This window comes from Castor canadensis, chromosome 13, assembly GCF_047511655.1.
Source record: "Castor canadensis chromosome 13, mCasCan1.hap1v2, whole genome shotgun sequence".
NCBI classification, from domain to species: Eukaryota; Metazoa; Chordata; class Mammalia; order Rodentia; family Castoridae; genus Castor; species Castor canadensis.
The window spans coordinates 3,263,100-3,282,641 of record NC_133398.1 but is presented as its reverse complement, the minus strand read 5'-3'; the positions used below and the strand labels follow the sequence as shown (position 1 = coordinate 3,282,641).

At 55.4% G+C, this 19,542-nt stretch overlaps 1 protein-coding gene across 5 annotated transcripts in view; it reads right to left on the bottom strand.

Moving 5' to 3' along the window:
- Positions 1-19,542, bottom strand: part of Vav2 (vav guanine nucleotide exchange factor 2) — a 173,353-nt gene that overhangs the window by 142,223 nt on the left and 11,588 nt on the right. The window contains exon 1 of one of the 5 annotated variants that reach the window (XM_074052875.1): positions 2,547-3,157. The exons of the other annotated variants lie outside the window; for them this stretch is intronic. Within the exon in view, the coding sequence (XP_073908976.1) occupies positions 2,547-2,825 (279 nt within the window). The 5' untranslated portion in view covers positions 2,826-3,157. Of the gene's footprint in view, positions 1-2,546; positions 3,158-19,542 lie in introns of those variants that run through there. 5 annotated transcript variants of the gene reach the window in all.

The following is a 19,542-nucleotide window of genomic DNA, read 5'->3' as shown; positions in this document are numbered from 1 at the left end:
CCAAAAACCGTTAGTGACAGTCCTCCCTGCCCTGCAGAGGAGCACATGGCAGCCAGGAGGGGCAGCCCGAAGGCTTCAGGGATCCCCCGACCCGTGTCACCTTCACCGGGCTCTCAGAGCAAGACCAGAATGGAGAACGGGACAGGCCTGCCTCGTTCTACAAAGCTCAACACTGAGATGTAGGTACAGAGGGGGAAACTGAGGCCCAAGAGGGCAGCAGCACAAAACGAGAAACTGAGGCCAAATTCACTTACCTGAGGTCACACGGCGAGGCAAGGGATTTGCAGTTTGAATGCAGGTGGCCTGGGCACTGACCACGGCAATGGAGAGAGTCATGACATTCAGCACTAACCGTGTACTGGGCAGGATGCTCCCATGGCCCCAAAAGGTGCCATCCATCACCCCACTCCCCAGACTAAAAAGGCCAAGCCTCCAAGCAGTCGGGTTACAGGCAGCCCAGGGTTCATAGGGTCAGTGGTGCAGCTGGGGTGTGGCCACTGGCCCCTCACGGGGGCTTGGGGAAGGCCTGCCTCGTCAAGGACACTTTCCTAGGTGGACCTCTGCAACAGCTCCATGCCAGCCCCCTAAGCTGTGTGGCCTGGTGCCCAGCACTGCCTCCAGTGTAGACCTGGCTCTGGCTCCAGCCCCACGCTGTGCGTGCTTGGGCATCACACCTCTATGTGAGGGTCCAGCCCAGAGCTCCAGGGCCCTTCTGACCTCTAGGAGACTCCACACACTGACTCATGAACATCACAAAGACTCCACTGTACTGAGGGTTTTCTAGAACACCAGGCCTGGGGCCAGAGGCTCATTGGGTTGCTCACAGCAACCCTGAGTCATTACGATTCTTAATCTACAGAGGAAGAAACTGAGGTTCCAAGAGGTCCCCTGGCCTGCCCAAGGTCACTAGTGGAAAAGATGGCAGAAATCTGGGATGCTTTGACCTCCACACCAGACTTTTAAGCTATCCTTTATAGCCTCCTACTCCCACCTGCCTCTGGCCCCCTGCACATGGCCACATCCAGTTCAGAGCCACAGGGGGCAAGCCTAGTGGTGACAGTCTGGCCTGTCTGGTGGACTGGGCTCTGAGCCTGCTCCCACTCAGCAGCCTCTTGTCTTCTCCGTACCTATTTCTCCATCTGTAAAATGGGCAGAACACTGCCCACTCCATGGAGCTTCGGAAAAGTGACAGCTGAACTGGGGCCACCTCTCTGAGGAGGCCCATAGGTCCCTGAGACAGGGTGCCCTGGAAAAGGGACACAGGGTTCCCCTTCCCACAGTCTCACACACACACCCTGCGTGCAAGGCCTGGAGATCCACACAGCACAGACATCCTGCTGACCAGTCAGCATGGCTGAAGGCCACACCCACATGGCTCTAGGAACTACACTGCCATCATCCACCCTGGAGGCAGTGAACCTGCCACCCAGGAGCTGGGGAGAGACTGTGGCCACTAAATTCTCTGTCACAGCCACTCCAGCAGAGTCAGCCAGGGGTAGAGCAGCCACCCTGCCACTCCTGCCACAGAGACACCTAGACACCACATCCAGGAGTGGTTCCATGCCCTGAAGAAAATGGGGCTTTCTCTCAATACCTCAGGATCTCTCTGGGAATTGGGGAGCCCGCGTCCCACTGTCGCACTCCACAGAGAAGCTCTAGCAAGCACCCTTGGACATGGGAAGTCCTCTGGGAACATCTCAACGGGAGGTGCTTTACACCAGTAACTGGCAGGTGGTCCCTCTGCTTCCGATTCCCAGGCCACTGCTGAGTGCCAATGGGAGCTCGACTGGCAGCTGGGGACATCTTTCATCAATAAAAAAATGGGGAAACAAATTAGCATCCTGTCATATTTATGCCGTGCTCATTCCAAAACCCACTTTTAAAAGCATCGTTAGCATTTAATAGGTGCTGGAATAGGTCACATGAGGAACTTGTGGGGAGATGAGCAGGTGATCTTGGGGAGACAAGCTAATCAGGCACGCCACAGGCAGAGGCTGAGACCAGTTGCTCTCTGGGTCTCCGTTACCCTGGACAATAGCCAGCCAACTGCAGGTAGATGGATAAACAAGTGAATGGGTATCTATGAAGCATCTGTAGGTGTCTCCAACTGTGGACCTCTCTCAACCACCCCACTTTCCTCCCAAACAGCAGTGATTCATGATGGCCTCAAAGGCATGTGCAGCCTCCCAGGACAGCTACTGCAGCTCGATGGGCATCACACTCTCAGAAACATCACTTCTAAAAACAGCAAGCAGATGGAATTGGGATGTGACCCTGACCACCATCAGCACCGCCGTGCGCCTCTCTGCACCAGCCATCGGGGCTCCACTGGCAGGCTGAACCAAGATGAGGAAACTGAGGCTCTCAGGAGCCCAGATCTGACTGGAACCAGACTGTCTAAAACAGCCTGAGTGGTCACCCCAACACCTCAGGCTTCCCAGGCCATCCCCAGGGCCACCACAAGGCCAACAGTCCCAGCACTGAGCCACGGAGATGGCTGGATGGTGGAGGTCCTCGGGGAGAATGCCCAGCCACATCGCACCTACCTCTCTAAACAGGGGCAGCACGCCACAGGAACTGATCTGAGGAGCATCAGCGATTCCATTATGTCTGGACGATTTAACATGAACACTTCCTTCCCTTGAGCCCAATCCTGGGCTCGCACGCACCCAGGACGAGGAGCCAGCTGCCAGCAATGAACCAGACTGCCTTTGTGCAGGCCCTCGGCGAGTCTCCCATGCCTGGTTGGGCAGCTGGATGGCCCTTCCTGCTTGCGGGAGCTGGGAGGGGAGAAGTTTCCTTCCTTGGCGCCTGCCAAGGGCCATGGTCACAGGACCCGAGTTCACTCAGGAAAGGAAGACACAGGCAGTGTACTATGGGGGCTGGGGTTGTCCACCCGGGCAGCAGAAAGGACTGAGCCAACAGCGTACTTCATTGCTGTAACGAGTGAAAGTCCCCACACTTTAAGTCTTGCTCACACTGGTGCTTAAACAATGCCAGGGGCACTTTCACCTTCTCCAATAACAAACAGCTGAGTGCTGGGCCTGTGCCAGGCGCTGCACCAGCTCTTACCACCTACTGACTGGTTCAACCCCCAGTGTGGTGTCTGAGCTATCCCATGCCCTTGCTTTACCCAGGGAGGAACAGTCTGGAAACTGCCCATTCACTGGGCAGGGAGAACAGGATCCAGAGCTAGCCCAGGGTCTGGTCCAGTCCAGGTGGGAGCCACAGAGCCACAGGCCAAAGGAGGAAAGGACCCCACTGCTGGGGCGGGGCGGGGGGGCAGGGGTAAGACAAAACAGCACAAATAAGCCCTTCCCCCAGACACCTCCAGAGATGACAACCAAAACAAGACTGAGCCTCCTGGGCACTGGAAGAGGCAGCCCTCCAAGTCAGGCCTCTAAGACAAGTCCCAGCCTCAGTAAACTTCCCAGAAACTGACTCCAAACCCTCCTCTTCTTCCCCAGGGTGCCCCACTACCACCTTCCCTGAGGACTCAGGGGGACCTGCCCTGTCTCCCCTTTTGTTCCTCAAGGTGGGCCCGGGCTGTGAATGCTGCAAACCCATGTAGGTCTGACATATTCTGGGTCTCCAAGCCTGTGACTGTACTGTTCCCAGGGCTGGAACACTGTTCCCGTCCCTGCTTCCCGACCTCTTCTCTTTCAACCCAGCTCTTGAAGGGGAGCCATGCCTTCTTTCCTCCACCTTGCTCACCCCTTCATCCCTCTCTTCCACCTCCCTGAGGCCACCAGTTCACCGCACTCCAGATGGTTGTGAAACAGGAGGGGGGCTTCCCTGGAACGTGCGAAGGGGCTCTGCTGGCTGCAGAAGGAGCAGAACCCTCAAGATGGTAAATCTTAACTGCCAAGTTGATTGGACTGAGACACCTAGGAGAGGAGTAAAGCACCCCTCTGAGCGTATCTGTGTCTCCAGAGAAAGGCAAAGACCAGCCCCGAATGCGAGCAGGACCATGCCCTAGGATGGTGGCCCGGATGGAATAAAAAAGGAAGAGGGAAGAAGCCTGCAGCACAGGCATGCTCTCTCTCCCTGCTTTCTGGCTCCGTGATGTGAGCTGCTCTGACGAACACACCCTCCCCACTATGATGGATTGACACCTCTGAGCCTTTAGCAAAATAAATTCTTCCACCCTCATTTTGTCACAGCCATGAGAAAGCTAACAAATACAACTCTAGACATGTGACTTGACAGGTCTGTTACCACAGCCAAGATCCCACACTACAACCCAGGTCTCAAATGCCAGGGCAAAGGGCTGGGGATGTAGCTCAGTGGTTTAGTATTTGCCTAGCATACGTGAGGCCCTGGGTTTGATCCCCAGTACAACAACAACAACAAAAAAAAATTCATAGGGCCTCCCAGAAGGGGAATGGGACAGGGTGACTGGCCTACAAGCAGCATCCGCTGTAGGCCCAGGCGCCCCACCAACAGGCTTCAGCTGTGCTCCTGCTGGAGCCCTCCAGCCCCCAGTAAGCAGGATGGAACATCAGAAACCAGAAGGGATGAAGCCTGAGCTCCCACCCCACCCATGGCCAGGCCAGTCCCACAGCCCCTAAACTATGGGAAGCAGCTTCTGAGGGGTTGAGCAGTCACCACTCCACAGAATAGGTACACACTGGCAGCCGAGCAGGTAGCACATTCACCCAGAGCTGTGCTAAGCTGCAAGGTGACTGACTGCTCTCCACTGGGAGACACCACCAAGAAAACCCCAGGGAAAGTGCTTGGCTGAAAGCCTACGTAGCGTGGGTGGGAAGCTCTGTGTCCCCAGTGGTCCACAGTCAACAGACACTTATCAGGCACCTACTGCATGCCAGACCATGTGCAGGGTACCAGGCTCAGGGTGAGCAGGCAGGGCCCATCAGCAACTGAGCCAGGCTGTGAGAAGAGCCTGCTCTCCTCCCCGCTATCCTGAAAGACAGAAACACTCGGCAGCTAATGGCCTGTCTGAGCCTCAGGGATAAAAATTGGCCCATGGTATCAGGGCTTCAAGGTCAGGGTCAATGCAAAGATATTCTACAAAGCTAGCAGGAAATTGCTTTTCTAGTATCTCTCTGTATAACCATCTTTCCTGAGCCAGTTTCTGAAGGACAGAGGGTTCAAATCCCACTCTCCCGCTGCCTGGCTCTCCCAGGCAGGCACGGTTGAGAGATTAGCCCAGATGCTGGGCTCACCCTCCCCAACTCTCTCCATGGCTCACGCTGGCATCTTCAGCTCCTCCCAGCTGCCTGCAAAATTGTCCCATCTCAGCCACTTCATCTTCTCCCTCTCTCCTTCTCTCCAGAAAGTGGCCTCCAAGGTCACCCTCGGAGCGCCCACCCACTTCTCCAAGCACCCCTTTTCCTGTGCAATTTGGACAATCCAACTCCAGACAGACCCCAGCAGAACGCCCTCAGCTATTCTAGTTTTCCCACTGCCCACTGAAATTAAAGCCAAATGCATTCCGTAATGGCCAGCACACCGGATTATCGCTCTCCAGTCTGTATGAATGAGTCTCACCATTATCCCTTCCTGCTGAGCTGAAAACGTGTAAGAAAACCTAATTGTAGCAACAGGGAGCTCCAGGCAGGAGGACTGAACCCAGCATTCTTCCACATTTGAGAACTGGAGACAAACGCCAAGCCGTGAGGCAGCGGGTGGGAGCGGCCTTTCTCGGCAAAAGGCTGAGGCCGGCCATGCATGCAGTCAGAGTCAAAGCTCAGACAAACTGCCAGATAGGCGGCCCCTGGGGGTCAGGGCTAAGCACTGGCACTTGGGAAAGACAGAGGGGCAAGCTTCGAGTGACTTCTCACTCCCACCATGTGTTTCACTTAAAGCCCTTGCTGAGGCCGCTGGCTGCTGGAGACCCCATCCACAGCCCCTGGGGATCCATCCAAAGCCCGAGTCACGGGAACACCCCCGGGTGGACTCCCTAGGGCCCAGAGCCAATCCAGACACCTTACCTGCTCTCCCACCCGTTTGTGTGCTCCAGAGGCCAATGGCCTGGAGCTTGGGACAGCTGGGCCCAACCCCCTACTCGGCCTGGACACCTGAGACCCAGCACATCACCTCAGAGCCTCAGTTTCCTCAGGTGTCAAACAGAGTTAGCAGTAAGACCCATGGAGGCTGCTACCAGCCCACGGGGGTGGATCTGGAGTGTCCCCCAAAGGCCACTTAAAGGCTTGGTCTCTAGCTTGGCACTATAAGAAGATGGTGGAACTTGAAGGTGGTTTTTTCTTTTTTTTCCTCACATCCTGGCCAGGAGGTGGGCAGCTTTGTTCCTCCACGTGCTTCCCCATAGCATGCTGCTCACTACAGGCCCAAAGCAACAGGGCCAACTGACAGGGACTGAGCCAAAACAACCCTTTCCTCCTTAAGCTGATTGCCTCGGGTACTTGTTACAGTAGTGGAAAACTGGAGGACGGACTTAACGCTCTAAGACACCCTACGTTCTGAGATTGTCAGCACTGACGGGAAAGTGATCCACGAAGCAGCGCCTTCACCCCAGTCTACAGCTCAGGTGACTATGCAAAATGCCATAAGCTGGGGGACAGGGGTACACAAATTGCAGGGTTCAGTCCAAGGTGGTCTGGTTCTGCCCAGTTCTCCTCGGATCCCATATGGGAGACCAAGGCAAGCTTGTCGGGATTCTTACAAGGGCACGGTCCTTATAAGCCCCCATGCTAATCACTTCCCAAAGAGGGAGGGTTTCAACATTCAAATTTAAGGGGGACACATTCACCAAATGTTGTGGGAGGAGGAGAGCAGAGGCCACACGAAGATGCATACATAATGAAGTGATGGAGCCACAAGCCAAGGAGCATCCAGAGCCACTGGACTTGGGAAGAGGCAGGAAGGACCCTCCCGTCACCTTGACTTTGAATTTCTGCCTCTAGTTGACTTTGAATTTCTGGCTCTAGAACTGAGAGGGCATAAATTCCTACAGTTGTAAGGGCCCCGGTCTGGGATCATTGGTCATGGCAGCCCTAGTGTCCTTAACCCTGTGCTTAACCCAACAGGCGCTCACCAAATGTCATGGAGTGAATGAATGAATTGTGTCGGTCATTTTTCCATCACTGTGACAAACACCTGAGAAAATCAACTTTGAAAGGAGGAAAGATTTTATTTTGACTCAGGTTCCAGAGGTTTCAGCTCATGGTCCCCTGGCTCCATTGCTTTACAGTCTGTGATGAAGCAGATCATGGCAGCAGGAGGAGCTGCTCACCTGGTAGCAATCAAGAAGCAGACAGAGACAGGAAGGAGCCAGGGACAAAGCAGATCTTTCCAGCGCATGCCCCACCGTGACCCACTCCATCCGGCCAGGCCCCATACCCAACCATATTTCCACCACCTCCTAGCTGTGCCATCAAATTACAAATCCATCAGTGAATTAATCCATCAATGAGGTCAGAGTCCTCAAGACCCAGTCACTTCCCAAAAGCCCATCACTAGGCAACCATGCCTTCAACACTTGAGCCTGAAATGAGTGGGGTTCTAAGGAGAAACTGTGACGCTGAGGCCAACCCTTTCTTGTGCAGTCAGGGGCTCAGAGAGGTCAGCCACGGCCTTCAGCAGTGACTGCTGCCGAGGACTCTACTCCCGTGTCTGTGAAATGCACCCCAGAAATGCTCTCGGGTCAAGGACACCTCACCCCCTACACACACAACTGCTTCTCTCTTGCCTGGTTTTATGCGTAAGGTCAGGACCTAAAGTCAGCAGGACAGAGCACACAGGACGGACTCTGCTGAACATGGATTCCCGGCGGCCTTGGACAAGTCCTGGTCCCTCATGGAGCCTCAGTTTCTTCCAACCCAGTGGCCCTAGATTTCCCTGAGAGAGGAGAGAGGCGGAGGGCAGAAGGTCTTCCTCACAAGTTGAAGAGGTCTGTCTGCAGTTTTACACACCTGCCCCTCAATGATCACCCAGGTCCTCTCATCCCCCCACCTCCACCTCCACTACAAGCCCTCAATCCTCTGAGGAGGAGGAGCAGATACAGGGGTGGGCACACCAGGTCTTGAGGGGGGCAGGGTCAGGCTTGGGGTACTCTGCCTTTGTACTGTTCTGAGTCATTTCTCTGATTGTTTTGAGTTTTATCCCCATAAGTAGGTATCGCTTCGTCTTTCTTAGGAGGTGACCCTCCTTAGGGCTGGGTTTGGGAGCAGTGGACCACTGAGTGCATGAAAGCCTGCAGCTAGCAAGGCCAGGCTCTGAGACCCCTCTCCTAGGATCAGATGGTAAAGATAGCTAAGAAGTACAGAAATTCCAGCCACTCCAGCACCAGGCCCCTCAGGCTGACTCAGCAGGAGCAGGGGACAGGGGCTGGGGCTCCACAGACGCCAGGAGAACAGCTGGGCACGCCTGGGCTACTGAGGTCAGGAATGTTCACAGCTGCAGGCTCACCCTCAGCTCTACCCCACAGGAGCCCACCACAGGGGAACGGCTGCCCTGGGCCTGGGGTGGGTCCAGGGGGAGGACAGGACAGGAACACCCCTGGTCATCCTCCAGCAGGTAAGCCGGGTCACAGCTGGTATTTTTCCTGGAAGCCAAGCTCCAGTTCCAGCCCCACCTGTTCAGGGTCAAGGAAAGAACAGAATGTGGTAGACCAAGGCCTCCCAGTTGCCGCCTCACCTGCACACAGCACCTGAGCCCTGTGGTTGGCTGGGCTCCAACGACGGCCGCCAGTGTCTCTCTGCCCTTCCTAGTGCACTCTGCGAGGACAGTCATTCGTTTTACCAGATGCGTTCATCAAAGCCCAGACCAGCACTCAAGGGTGCCTCCTACACTGGCTAATGGCAGTCACAAACCTGGGGAGCCTTACTCTGTCCAGCTACTTAGCCCAAACTAACGGCTGAAAATGACATGTGGAAGCCACAGTGGATCCTGAATCCTGACACTGGCTCACTACACACAAGGTCCCAGGGGCGGGGGATGGGTTAAGTTCCCCTGGTCTGGGCCCAGCACCCCTCCTCCAATCCCCTCCAGTTGAACATTCAGGCTGTTTCTGCAGTTTCACTATTATAATATGTGTGACAGGGAACAACTGTGCTAGCTACAGGCATGACCATATCTGAGGCCTTTCCCAGGGTTGGGCAAAAAGCCCCAACTTCCACATCCCTAGGAAAGTCATCCCTGTGGGGGAAGCAAGAACCAGAAGAACCTGAATTCCCCTGGACAGAGAGTGCCTGTGCTGGGCTTCCCCAACAAGGACACCCCTCCCTGACCACGTTGTGTGGCTATCTCAATCCAAGAGCCTTTGACTAGCCAAGTAAAAAGAGCTGAGCCAACGAGGAGCTCAGGGCTCAACCGCCTCACCCCTTCCCTCACCCAGTCATCCTTCATGCACTCGTTCATCAAACTCTCAGCAAGCCCTTCTTTGTGCCAGGCCACACCCTTGGGAGAGCTGCAACCCCAGGCTCCCCAACCCGCCCCACCCCACCCCAGGTGTTATTTTCGGGGCCAGTCGACAAGGGAAGTGAGAGGGCAGCAGAGCACAGCAGAGGTGCTAAGAAACGGCCCAGCCCCAGCCCCCAGGATAGTGCAGGGCAGGTACACAGACAGCCATGGCCAGCAGGGATGCAGGGTGAGTCCCAGAGGATGGACACTCAACAGCAGATCTCTCCTTGGAGGACAAGGAACAAAAATGGCTGCTGGGTTGGAGGGCTCTTGCCAACCAGGCCAGACAGGAGCCTGGAAACTGCACGCCCAGCCTTTCATCAATGCCAGCTGCTGGGGGAAGCGTGGATCCAGACCCCACATCTCAGCCTGGCCCCTCTGGGCTCCATCCATGCCACCTCGTCCACCTCCTGGGCTCTGCCCTCTCCCTCTTGAAGACCCCAAGTTGCTCGTCTCATAGCCCCCTTCACATCCCATTTTCTCATTCAGCTCACTTGTTCCCCAAACCCTAAGCACCCCGCACAGGCACTGAACCCTACAGATTCTAAACTCCACAGAGAGCCCAGGTTCAGCAGCACCAGCGGCCTGTGAATGTCCAGACCAAAGAAAGAGGGTGCTGTGTAGAGGGTGAACTGCACTCTCTGTCCCCCAAAAGACAGGTGTCAGCATTTTAACTTCTAGAACCTCAGAACACCACCTTAATAGGAAAGGGTTTTTGTGAATGTCACCAAAGTAAAGATCTCAAGATGATGTCATCCTGGACTAGGGGACCCTAAACCCAATGCATTAAGAGACAGAAGGGGTTGGAGGCATAGCTCAAGTGTACCTACAGTGCTTTCCTAGCAAGCGTGAGGTCCTGGATTCAATCCCCAGTACTGAGGAGGTGGGGGATAGAAAAGGAGGAGGCGGCAGGAAGAGACCACGTGAGGACAGAGGCAGGGGCTGGGGTAATGTGGCTCAGATCCAGAGTAGAAGAAGCAGGATGGGCTCTGGCTGGAGCCTGGGAGGAAGCAAGGCTTGTCCACACTTTGCTTTCAGACTTGTGGCCTCCAGAGCAGAGAGTAAATAAACCCATGCTGTTTTGAGCTACCCAGTTTGTGGGCATTTCTGCAACAGCACAGGAGAGTCAGACACACCAATGCTCCAGCCTCTACTCCAAGGCAGCCCTGCGACACAGCCCCCTGCGGTCGCTCTCACGCTCAACTCCCTACGTGGACAGGAGCTCGGACACAAGCAGATGAGGCAGGGCTGAGCGCCACATCTCATACCTGTGATGTCAACGTCACTACAGTTCCCAAAACTGAGCTCCAGAGTGCCACCTGTGCTGTGGGCCTCCCTCCATGTCCACGCTGAGCCCAGGGCACCCCAACTTGCAGGGAGCTACAAACCACCAACCGCCTGTGCCCTTGATCCCTCACTAGACAAAGGCCAAGGAGGCATGGGACCCTACGGAGCTTCACACCTGCAGGCTCACCCTGTGCCCTGCCAGGACCTCCAACTCCCCCACGCAGGGACTGTCACAAATGTGGCTCCACAAAGCATGTCCCCCACATCAAATTGCCATTCAACAGGCACTGCCAGTTACTCTTGGAGCTGGGAACCTTCACCTGCCAAGGACAGGGAATGAAGTGCTCATCCCTCCTCCCACAAGGAACTGCTCAGAGCCACCACCAGGGACAAAGAAGAGAGTACTCATCCCTTCTAAGAAAAAGCCCCCCACCAATGTTAAACCTTAGAGTCCCCTCATTTCAGAGGTGTATCCACAGGGACCCTGATCCCAGACCAGCCCACTGAGGGCCCAGACCAATAGTCAGGAGCTGACCAGTGAGGACTGGGGATTGGTTTGTGGCCAGGAGCCACAGAGAGCAATGGACAATGCTGTGGTTTCATGCATGGTAGCCAGGAAGGGTCAGGGTTCCTCCATGTAGGAATCCAGGCTTCTACAGGTTGGAATTCCATCTCCACCCTGGTAGGACTCCAGGCCTGACATTTGAGGCACCAGTGGAGCCCTAGCCCCTTCCCCATGCTCACTGAGGCAGGAGTGGCTAGACTACTTCTGCAGGGTCTGTAACAGCCACCCCAACCTTCCTCAGTGTGAGGGCTTGCTGGGGAGAAAAGCGGCCACAAGGACATAGTGAGCCAGTGGCCTGGCTGAGGTCTCTGCCAGGGTGGCTGATCGCCAGCTCCTCCACAGTGCCCCAGCCATAGTCAGGTTTATCTCCCAACCTCATGCTTGCTGTTGGGAGAACTTCTGAGCCAGAAGAGAAAAGAAACAGGACAAAATCACAGCACAGCTTCCCCAGAAGCAAGCCAGTGTTAGCCACCGGGCAAGGCACGCAGCAAGCCAGCAAGCGCTCAGGAGCCAGGAAAGGCATTGTCCTCAGAGCTGCTCCAGAAGCAGAGCCACTCCCATGCCCTGTGCTCACTCCAGACCCAGAAAGAGAAAGAGGTGGCCCCAACCCTAAGCCCCACCTGCCCAGAGAGCCCCCATCCTGGCTCTTCACCCCACAAGGGCCCACAGCCGAATCTCAGCATCCTCCTTTCCACCTCAGTCCTGAACACCCTCTCCTGAATGGACCTCAACCTCTGTCCCTCAGCTACCACTGTCCCCACCAGATGGCTTCACAGAAGCCAGGGGCTGGGACAGGCCCTACCTGTCCTTCCATCTCCCCCAGCATGGCCAGGAGACATCAGTCCCCGTGTCACCGCAATGCTCTGGAAATAGACATTCTAGGCTGTGAACACCAACACTGCATATCTCCTGAGCGTGGAGCTGGACACCTGGTGGTGAGGGGCTCTGCAGAGTGGTTAATTCCTTGAATGGTCTTCATTTGTTTCATGTTGTTTGTTTGTTTCAACTTGCCATTTAATTCTACAAATGTATCTATCCTATCTTCGCTGCTTCAGGCCCCACTTGCAGGCTTGTCTGCATCCATCGACTGCAGACCTGCTCCTTTCTCACCAGGTTCTTCTGTAGTTGGTAATTTCAGGAAGTTAAATTTTTTCCAGAGTAAATTTTGCAGACCTCTACTTGTCAAGAGTGTTGTTTTTTTTTTTATCCATTTTGGTCAATAACAACCAATGCAGCCAGGTGCGGTGGGGCACACCTGTAGTCCTAGCTACTAAGCAGGCTGAGGCAGGAGTTCTGGGCTGTCGCATGCATGCTATGCCGATCAGGTGTCTGCACTAAGTTCAGCAGCGATCTGATAACCTCCTGGAAGCGGGGTCCACGAGGTTGCCTAAGGTAGGGTGAACCAGCCCAAATCAGAAATGAGAGGCAGGTCAACAACACGTTATCATGCAGTTTTACTGAGGGTTACACTTATTTTTGGACTGATTACTTCTAGCAGTAAGGATCCTAGGGCTTAAAGGCACATAGTGCTTACGTCTCGCAGCTGGCCCTTCATGCGGTGTGAAGGAGGAGGCCAGGGTGTGGGGTGGAGCTTGGGGTTGAAGCTAACTTTCCCCCACCCCACATGTCCAGCACACCCTCTCTGCACAGACCCTGGGGACACCAGGGGAGGGAGGAGGAGTCCCTTCCCTGAGATAAGCTTCAGCAGTCACCAAGAGACTCCAGCAATCTGAGCCTCAGCAGAGCTGCAGCCAGGACTACCAGGAAAGTCCGCTGGCTGAAACCGAAGGAAAGAAGGAAGGAGGCGTGGAGACCAGTGAGCAGGGGGACAAGGGGTGACAGGGAGGAACAAAGCCAACGCAGCCCTGTCCTGTGAGCCCAGGCTCACTAAGGGTGTTTATCAATCAAAGCTGCCCCGTAGGGTCCTCTGAGGTCCCTAGTGCTGGGGTCATAGATTTTTTTTTTTTTTTTGACAGTACTAGTGTTTGAAATCAGGGCCTCACACTTGCTAAGCAAGCACTCTACCATTTGAGCCACTCCATCAGCCCTTTAAAGTACTGGGTATTTTCGAGATAGGGTCTCACAAACTATTTGCTGGGGTTGGCTTTGAACTGTGATCCTCCTGATCTCTGCCTCCTAAGTAGCTAGGATTACAGGCGTGCACCACCAGCACTCCCACTAGAATGCTCCACTGCAAAGACTGGTGACTCAGACACAGAGGAAAGGTGGCTGGGAGGAGAGGGCCACTCATTCTCTGTTCCTCACATAGTGTCAGGCGATGACGCCTAGGGCCCGTCAGCCCTGGGCTGATTCCTGGGCCATCATGGCAGGACAGTTGTCAAGACCAGACGTGCACAACTGTCTCAACACCCAGTGTGATCAGCCAAGTCTCAGCAAATGCTCCTAACAGAGAAATCGACAAGACTAGCAAGTCAGTCTTGGCAGAACCCCTGCGAGGTTGTTTCCTGATTTAAGCTTCACAGATCAATAGCAATAAAGGAGGCTCCAAAAATCAATCTCGGGCAGTGCTCTTTTTTCACAAAAACCACTCCATCCACTGGCAAACCTGACTTTAGAATAACAGACACACTCTTTTGGGCTTTCAGGGTGCTTGGCTGGGCATCTGGAAAGGCCACCTTGTCATCTGAGAGGAACCCATGAGCTACGGACTGTTCCCCACAGAGCTAGACTCTTAGGTCACCTCATGCCTGTGCCTGTGCCTTTGACTGTGTCTGCAGGTGACGGGTCACACCTCTCAAGATCAGAATGAACTGTGCACCCTGAAGGCAAAGCTGTAATCCAGCAGAGAACTCAAACAAGGAAGAAGGAAGAACCTGGAAACAAGTCCTGCCACTCAAAACCTTTCTCCCTCAGCAGACTGGCTCTGCAAGAGGCTGCTGAGTTTGGTCACCCCCAGGCCAAGGCCAGTGTCACACCTCCAGATAACTCACCATCCACCCTTAAGTCCAGCAATCTGGATACCAACCACTATCAACACCAGAGATGGAAAAGCAGCCAGAAGCTCAAAGCCAGAGGGGAACGCCACAAGGTGGGGCTGAAACAGCCCCTGGAGAGCCTGACCTGCCCTGTCCCCTCAGTCAGCAGCAGATCTCAACCAGGCAGGCCCACCACCCACTATACTGCCCACAGCCCAACACCAGGGCCTTCTTCATCACCCATGTCAAGTCGGTCCCAAGCCCACCACCCCTCCTGCATTGCCCAGAAGCCTGTTTCTCTCCCGACCCCTGCCCTGGGTGGGCCCCGTGCACTGTCCTAACTGGACAACCACACCCCTACCCCTCCTGTCCATTCCCAGCAGAACATTCTGAAAGCAAATCTGAGCACACCACATTCTCACTACCCCATGGCACTACAGCACCCAGAATGGGCCACCCACCCAACCCCCACTGCCTTGCCCCCTTTAAGGCTTTGCCTTAGAGCACTCTCAAAGGGTCTGCACACCTGGCCTCAACACCCACTGCTTTTGCAGCCCTGGCCCCCGCAAGCAGGCTCTAGGATATCTACACGCCTGCACTCCCTCAGAATCTGCAGACTCCCCTGAGGAGAGACCGGCTCTAGGCCACCTGTCCCTCACCCCAAAGATTGACTGCCCACACCCATTCCAGGGCAAGAAAGGCCTGAGGCCAGAGTGACTTATCCTGCACCAAGGGCTCACCATCCCATGACCCACACAGTGAGCCACTCAGATGAGAAACACTGGCCGCCAGCCCCCAGAACTCCCCATCGCATTAAGAGGCAGTTCCAAGACAGAGGGAGGAACTGAGCCCCCACCCCACGTGCTCCCTGGGAGCCAGGGACTGGAGCCACACAGCAGGAGACCCTCCCCCAGGCCCACAGCAGCCCTTCCACAGCTAAGCCAACTGGAGCAGGAGTGCCCTGATTAAGAAGCTTGTCCACAAACACAGAGCCAAGTTCGAGGTGGGGCCAGGCCTGAGCTCAGGCCCCACCAGGCCCTGACCACCATGACAGAGCACCCACCCCTCTTTCCCTCAAGGAGGAAACTTGACCTGCGTCATCTGGGTTTAAGGGTCCCTCTGACATGGGTTGAACTGCAGAAATGGGGCCAGCTTCTTCCCTGGCCCCAGCACCAGCCCACCCCCCAAGTGCCTCATACCTTGGAGCCACCTCTAGCTCTGGCCTAGCTACAGAAAGGAAGTGAGCAGTCCTCAGGGACCCGAGAGTCTGGGTGCAAACGATCCAGCCCCCACCCCTGCACCCTGGCCTCTGGGTGCCAGTCCCCCCACCTGCAACCCGCTCCTTGGGAACGGTAAACATAAAATACTTTGATGCTCTGTGGCTGCAATCTACAGCCCTGCTCTCCCCGGGTCTCACTGGCTAACAGATGTTTCATTTAAGCAGCTAAATTACCGCAAAATACACCCAAAGAGATGACAGGCCAATTTCTCTCAAGGTTTATTTGCATGAAGAGGGAGTGGTGTACAGACGTTCTCTCTTCCCTTTTCTCAAAAAAAAAATTTTTATTACACATATGAGTTAAGAAAAAGAGAGCGAGCTTCCCAGTACATGAATTATGGATGGCAATGTTTAGACAGATGCAGATCACGGCATCTTGGGAGCCTGCGGGTGCCTCCCTGGGTGAATGCTAAAGCTGCAGGATGTGCGGGAAGCCACAGGTTCAGGCCTGTCTTCTCCTACTGGTGAACTCAGATGCATTCTCTGAGTTCTGAGCCTCAGTTTCCAAAGAAATGGAACAATGGTAACTGCTACTCCAAGGGGCTGCGTGAGGGCAAGGGAAAGCTCTGTGCAGGGCTGGGTCCACTGAGGTCACTTGGTAGTTAATTACGGCCACCTTGGCATCACCGTGAGCCCCGGAAGCAGCCCAGAGCAGATGGTATGGCAGGAAACCATTGGGCCCAAAGACTCGGAGGAGTTGAGAGCTCCAGGCTCTGCTCTGCCCCGCCCTCCTGCATGAGACCCTGCCCTAGCTGGACCAGCTGCCCACTACCCAAGAGGAAGCAGCCCAGTGGTTAGCCTGTACTTCCCACTGCCAGATGACAACACTGGAGAAAGGCTAAAGGGCAGAGCTACTCTTCTGGGAAAGACAAGACCTGACTGTGACACTCTGGACTCATACCCGGGCTGACCATTTCCCATGCTACCTGGGACAACCTCCACCCCATTCCCACATGGGGACCCACTAAGAGGCAAGACCAAGGTCTCAAGGAGAGGGAATGTGGCAGGACAGGCCCCAAGAACTGGTCCAAGAGTGGGCTGAGCCACGGGCAGTCCCCAGCTGTCCCACAGAACCTGCTACTCCGTGGCTTTTCAGTGGCCATCTGCACCACCTGGGCCTGACTCTTGGTGGGGAGGTAGCCAGGCCCTGCCCCAACAAAAAGGGCAGCTCCTTGCCCTGCAGTGGGCACAACTCCGCAGGCAAACAGGGCCCATCACCGGTGCAATCAGAGCCCTTCAGTGGACACCAGCCCCAAACAACTGATGGGACAGATACACCTCCCAGATTTACAGAAGGGCCTACAGGCACACGGCCTGGGGCAGACCATGCCCAGTCTCCCCACCCCAGAGTCCCCATGACTCAGCCACACCCAGCACCCACACACCCTCACCCAGAAACCTCACAGCCAGAAAGCCCACTGCACCACAGCCGGGCCACAGCACGCTCACACACGCACACGCACACACACACTGTGAAGGGGAGGCTTCCAGCTGGGTCTATTACTGGGTCACTCACCCCCAGACATGGAGTTTGTCCTCCCAGCACCCGCAAAGTCAACAAAGGGAAGCACATCAGACCAATACTCCCAACCCTCGCTAAGCATCTCCAACGTTCACCTTCTCCTGAAATACTGGGGGAGATGACCTCAGTCATCAGCTAAGGTTGAAAATCTGAGATTCTCCCCAAAAAGAGTCACATCATTATTAAAAGCAGCCATGGCCCCTGCTCACCAGGGCCCAGAGACGACTGCAGCTACAGGGTGTCCGCCTCCGAGGAACACAGCCCTCCTTAAGGAGCAGTTGACAATGGATTTGTCAACCAGAGCACAGAGGCACAGAGCCTCGGGCAGGCCAGGGCGCTTCCCACAGAGTAATCACACACACACCAAACGGGCAGCCTGGCCACTCGCTCCAGAGAGGGAGCAAACTCCAGACCCACCCCAAGCTTTCTCTGGCCCCCATTTCGCAGCTGGGACACTGAGACCCAGACCTGAGCTCACGTGCCATCCACTCCCCTCACTCGTGGAGAGAGAGGGGATCCTGTGGAGTCTCCTGGGGACCCTACCCAGGGCACCGAGCCCTGCCTGGTCAGCAGGCAGTGAAGACCTAGTGCAAGGAAGGTGCGTGCCTCAAGGGAGGTCCTAAGGCAGGAAGGAAGAGGCATGCAGCCTGGCGTTGAGACGAGCCCCTCCTTGCACTCACGCACAGAACCCCAGCACGGCAAGCTACTCTCATGCCCCTCGCGAAGCTCCTTGGCAGGAGGAGCCGGCTCATCCCATAGAACTCAGAGAAGCTGAGAAACTTGCCAAAGTCCCACAGCAACAAAGAACGGACTTCTGGAGCCTGGCACATTGGCCTCCTCCCACAGCCACACGTGGTGCTGACAGTCCCGCTGTCACCCAGCAGTCCTCTGACAGCTGACATTCGGACCTGACCCTGGGCAGGCCTGACCCAGAAGGCCATCTGTGAGGGGCAGCCATCCAGAGAGTCACCCTCAGCCCCGTATTACAGATGGGAAGAAGACCCAGAGAAGCACGGGGCAGGCCAGCCAACAGTGCCCGGCACTCACACCCAGCAGAGCAAGAGGTGTGGTCCATCGAGGAAGTCGCCCCTCTCCCAGCCAAGTCCAGTGAAGGGGGTAGGTACCAGAGCTGCAGATGCTGCAATTCCTGCTGCCCCATCTAGGGCCTACAAGAAGGTGCCCAAGAATGGCCTACACGTCCCCCAAATGTCAGCCTCCTCCAAGCACTTGCCATGTGACATTCCATTTTGGGAGCAGACACGGGAGAAATGACCAAGACATAAAGACAGCAACAGTCCCACCAGCAGTGACCTCGGCATGCCATCCACTCCTGCATGGAGTCAAGCACACCACGCCTGGGGCCCACCACCTTGCCCCTGCAACGACGGGTAAACTAAGGCTCAGAGAGATAGAGCAACTTGCCTGGAGACCAGGCCCAGGTCTTAAGTCCACTGCCCTGCCGCAAACCTATGTCCTTTGCACCCCAGAGTAGAAGCAGATAAAGCCAGAGACATTTGACAGAGACACTGACCACCCAGTAGCCCACAGTGGCTCAGTGGATGAAGACAGCTCAGATCTGAAACGGGTCTTGTCCTTGACCAAAATGACTGTTTCTCTCTCTTCTCCCAGCAGACAGATAAGCTAGGCACTGGTGGAGGGGCACAGATGGGGAGGGGAGATGAGTGGGAAGAAAGTAGGGGTAGGGGAAGAAGGGAGGGTCTTAGGATGGGGCCATCATGAGCATGAGGGACCAGAGCCTTCCACTACCCCAGTAGGACACATGTCACTACAGTATGCTTACCCAACTGCCTTGTGCACCAGGGGACACAGGGCAATGATCTCGGGCTGATCACCCTCTTATTCAGTTAAAAGATAGATGAGAGGGGTCTATGTTCCACATATGACCAGTGTCATCTCTGGTTCTTGCCATGGGTGCCCCAAGGAGAAAATAGGGCAGAAAAACCAAAATGTGCGCCTCCACCTCTGGGGAACAGACACGACCATGAACAAGGTCTTATAAGTAGGACGTCCTGGATGTGAGGGTGACCTGGCTGCGACATCTGTCACCCCATTGATCGCCAGGGTTGATTCGGCTGATCTGGCTGGCTAGGCGGGTATCCCCGTCCCTCCCCACCACTCCATGTGCGTCCCCCCTGAAGCTGCGTGCTCAATCAAAGGGGACGACCATCCCCAATAGAGGAGGACCGTCCTTCGGTCAAGGGTATATGAAAAACTACGCTCCCCTGCTAGAACCTCCAAACAAGCTCTCAAGTAGGAAGGCCAGACATGTCCAGGGCCTCTCACCATGGTGTGACACCAGGAGGTGACTCAGCCCTCCACGCCTCCTCTCCTTAGCCAACAAACGGGGTCATTCATCTCACACTTGGCACACCACCATGTTACCTGCACCTCGATGAGCCATCCGTCACAAGACAACAGTGACAACTGAACAAACGCTGGAGCTGGGCGTGGTGGTACGCATCTGTTATCCCAGCTCTCAGAAGGCTGAGGCAGAAGGATCGCTAGTTTGAAGTCAGTCCGGGCTGCATATCAAGACCCTGGAGAAGAC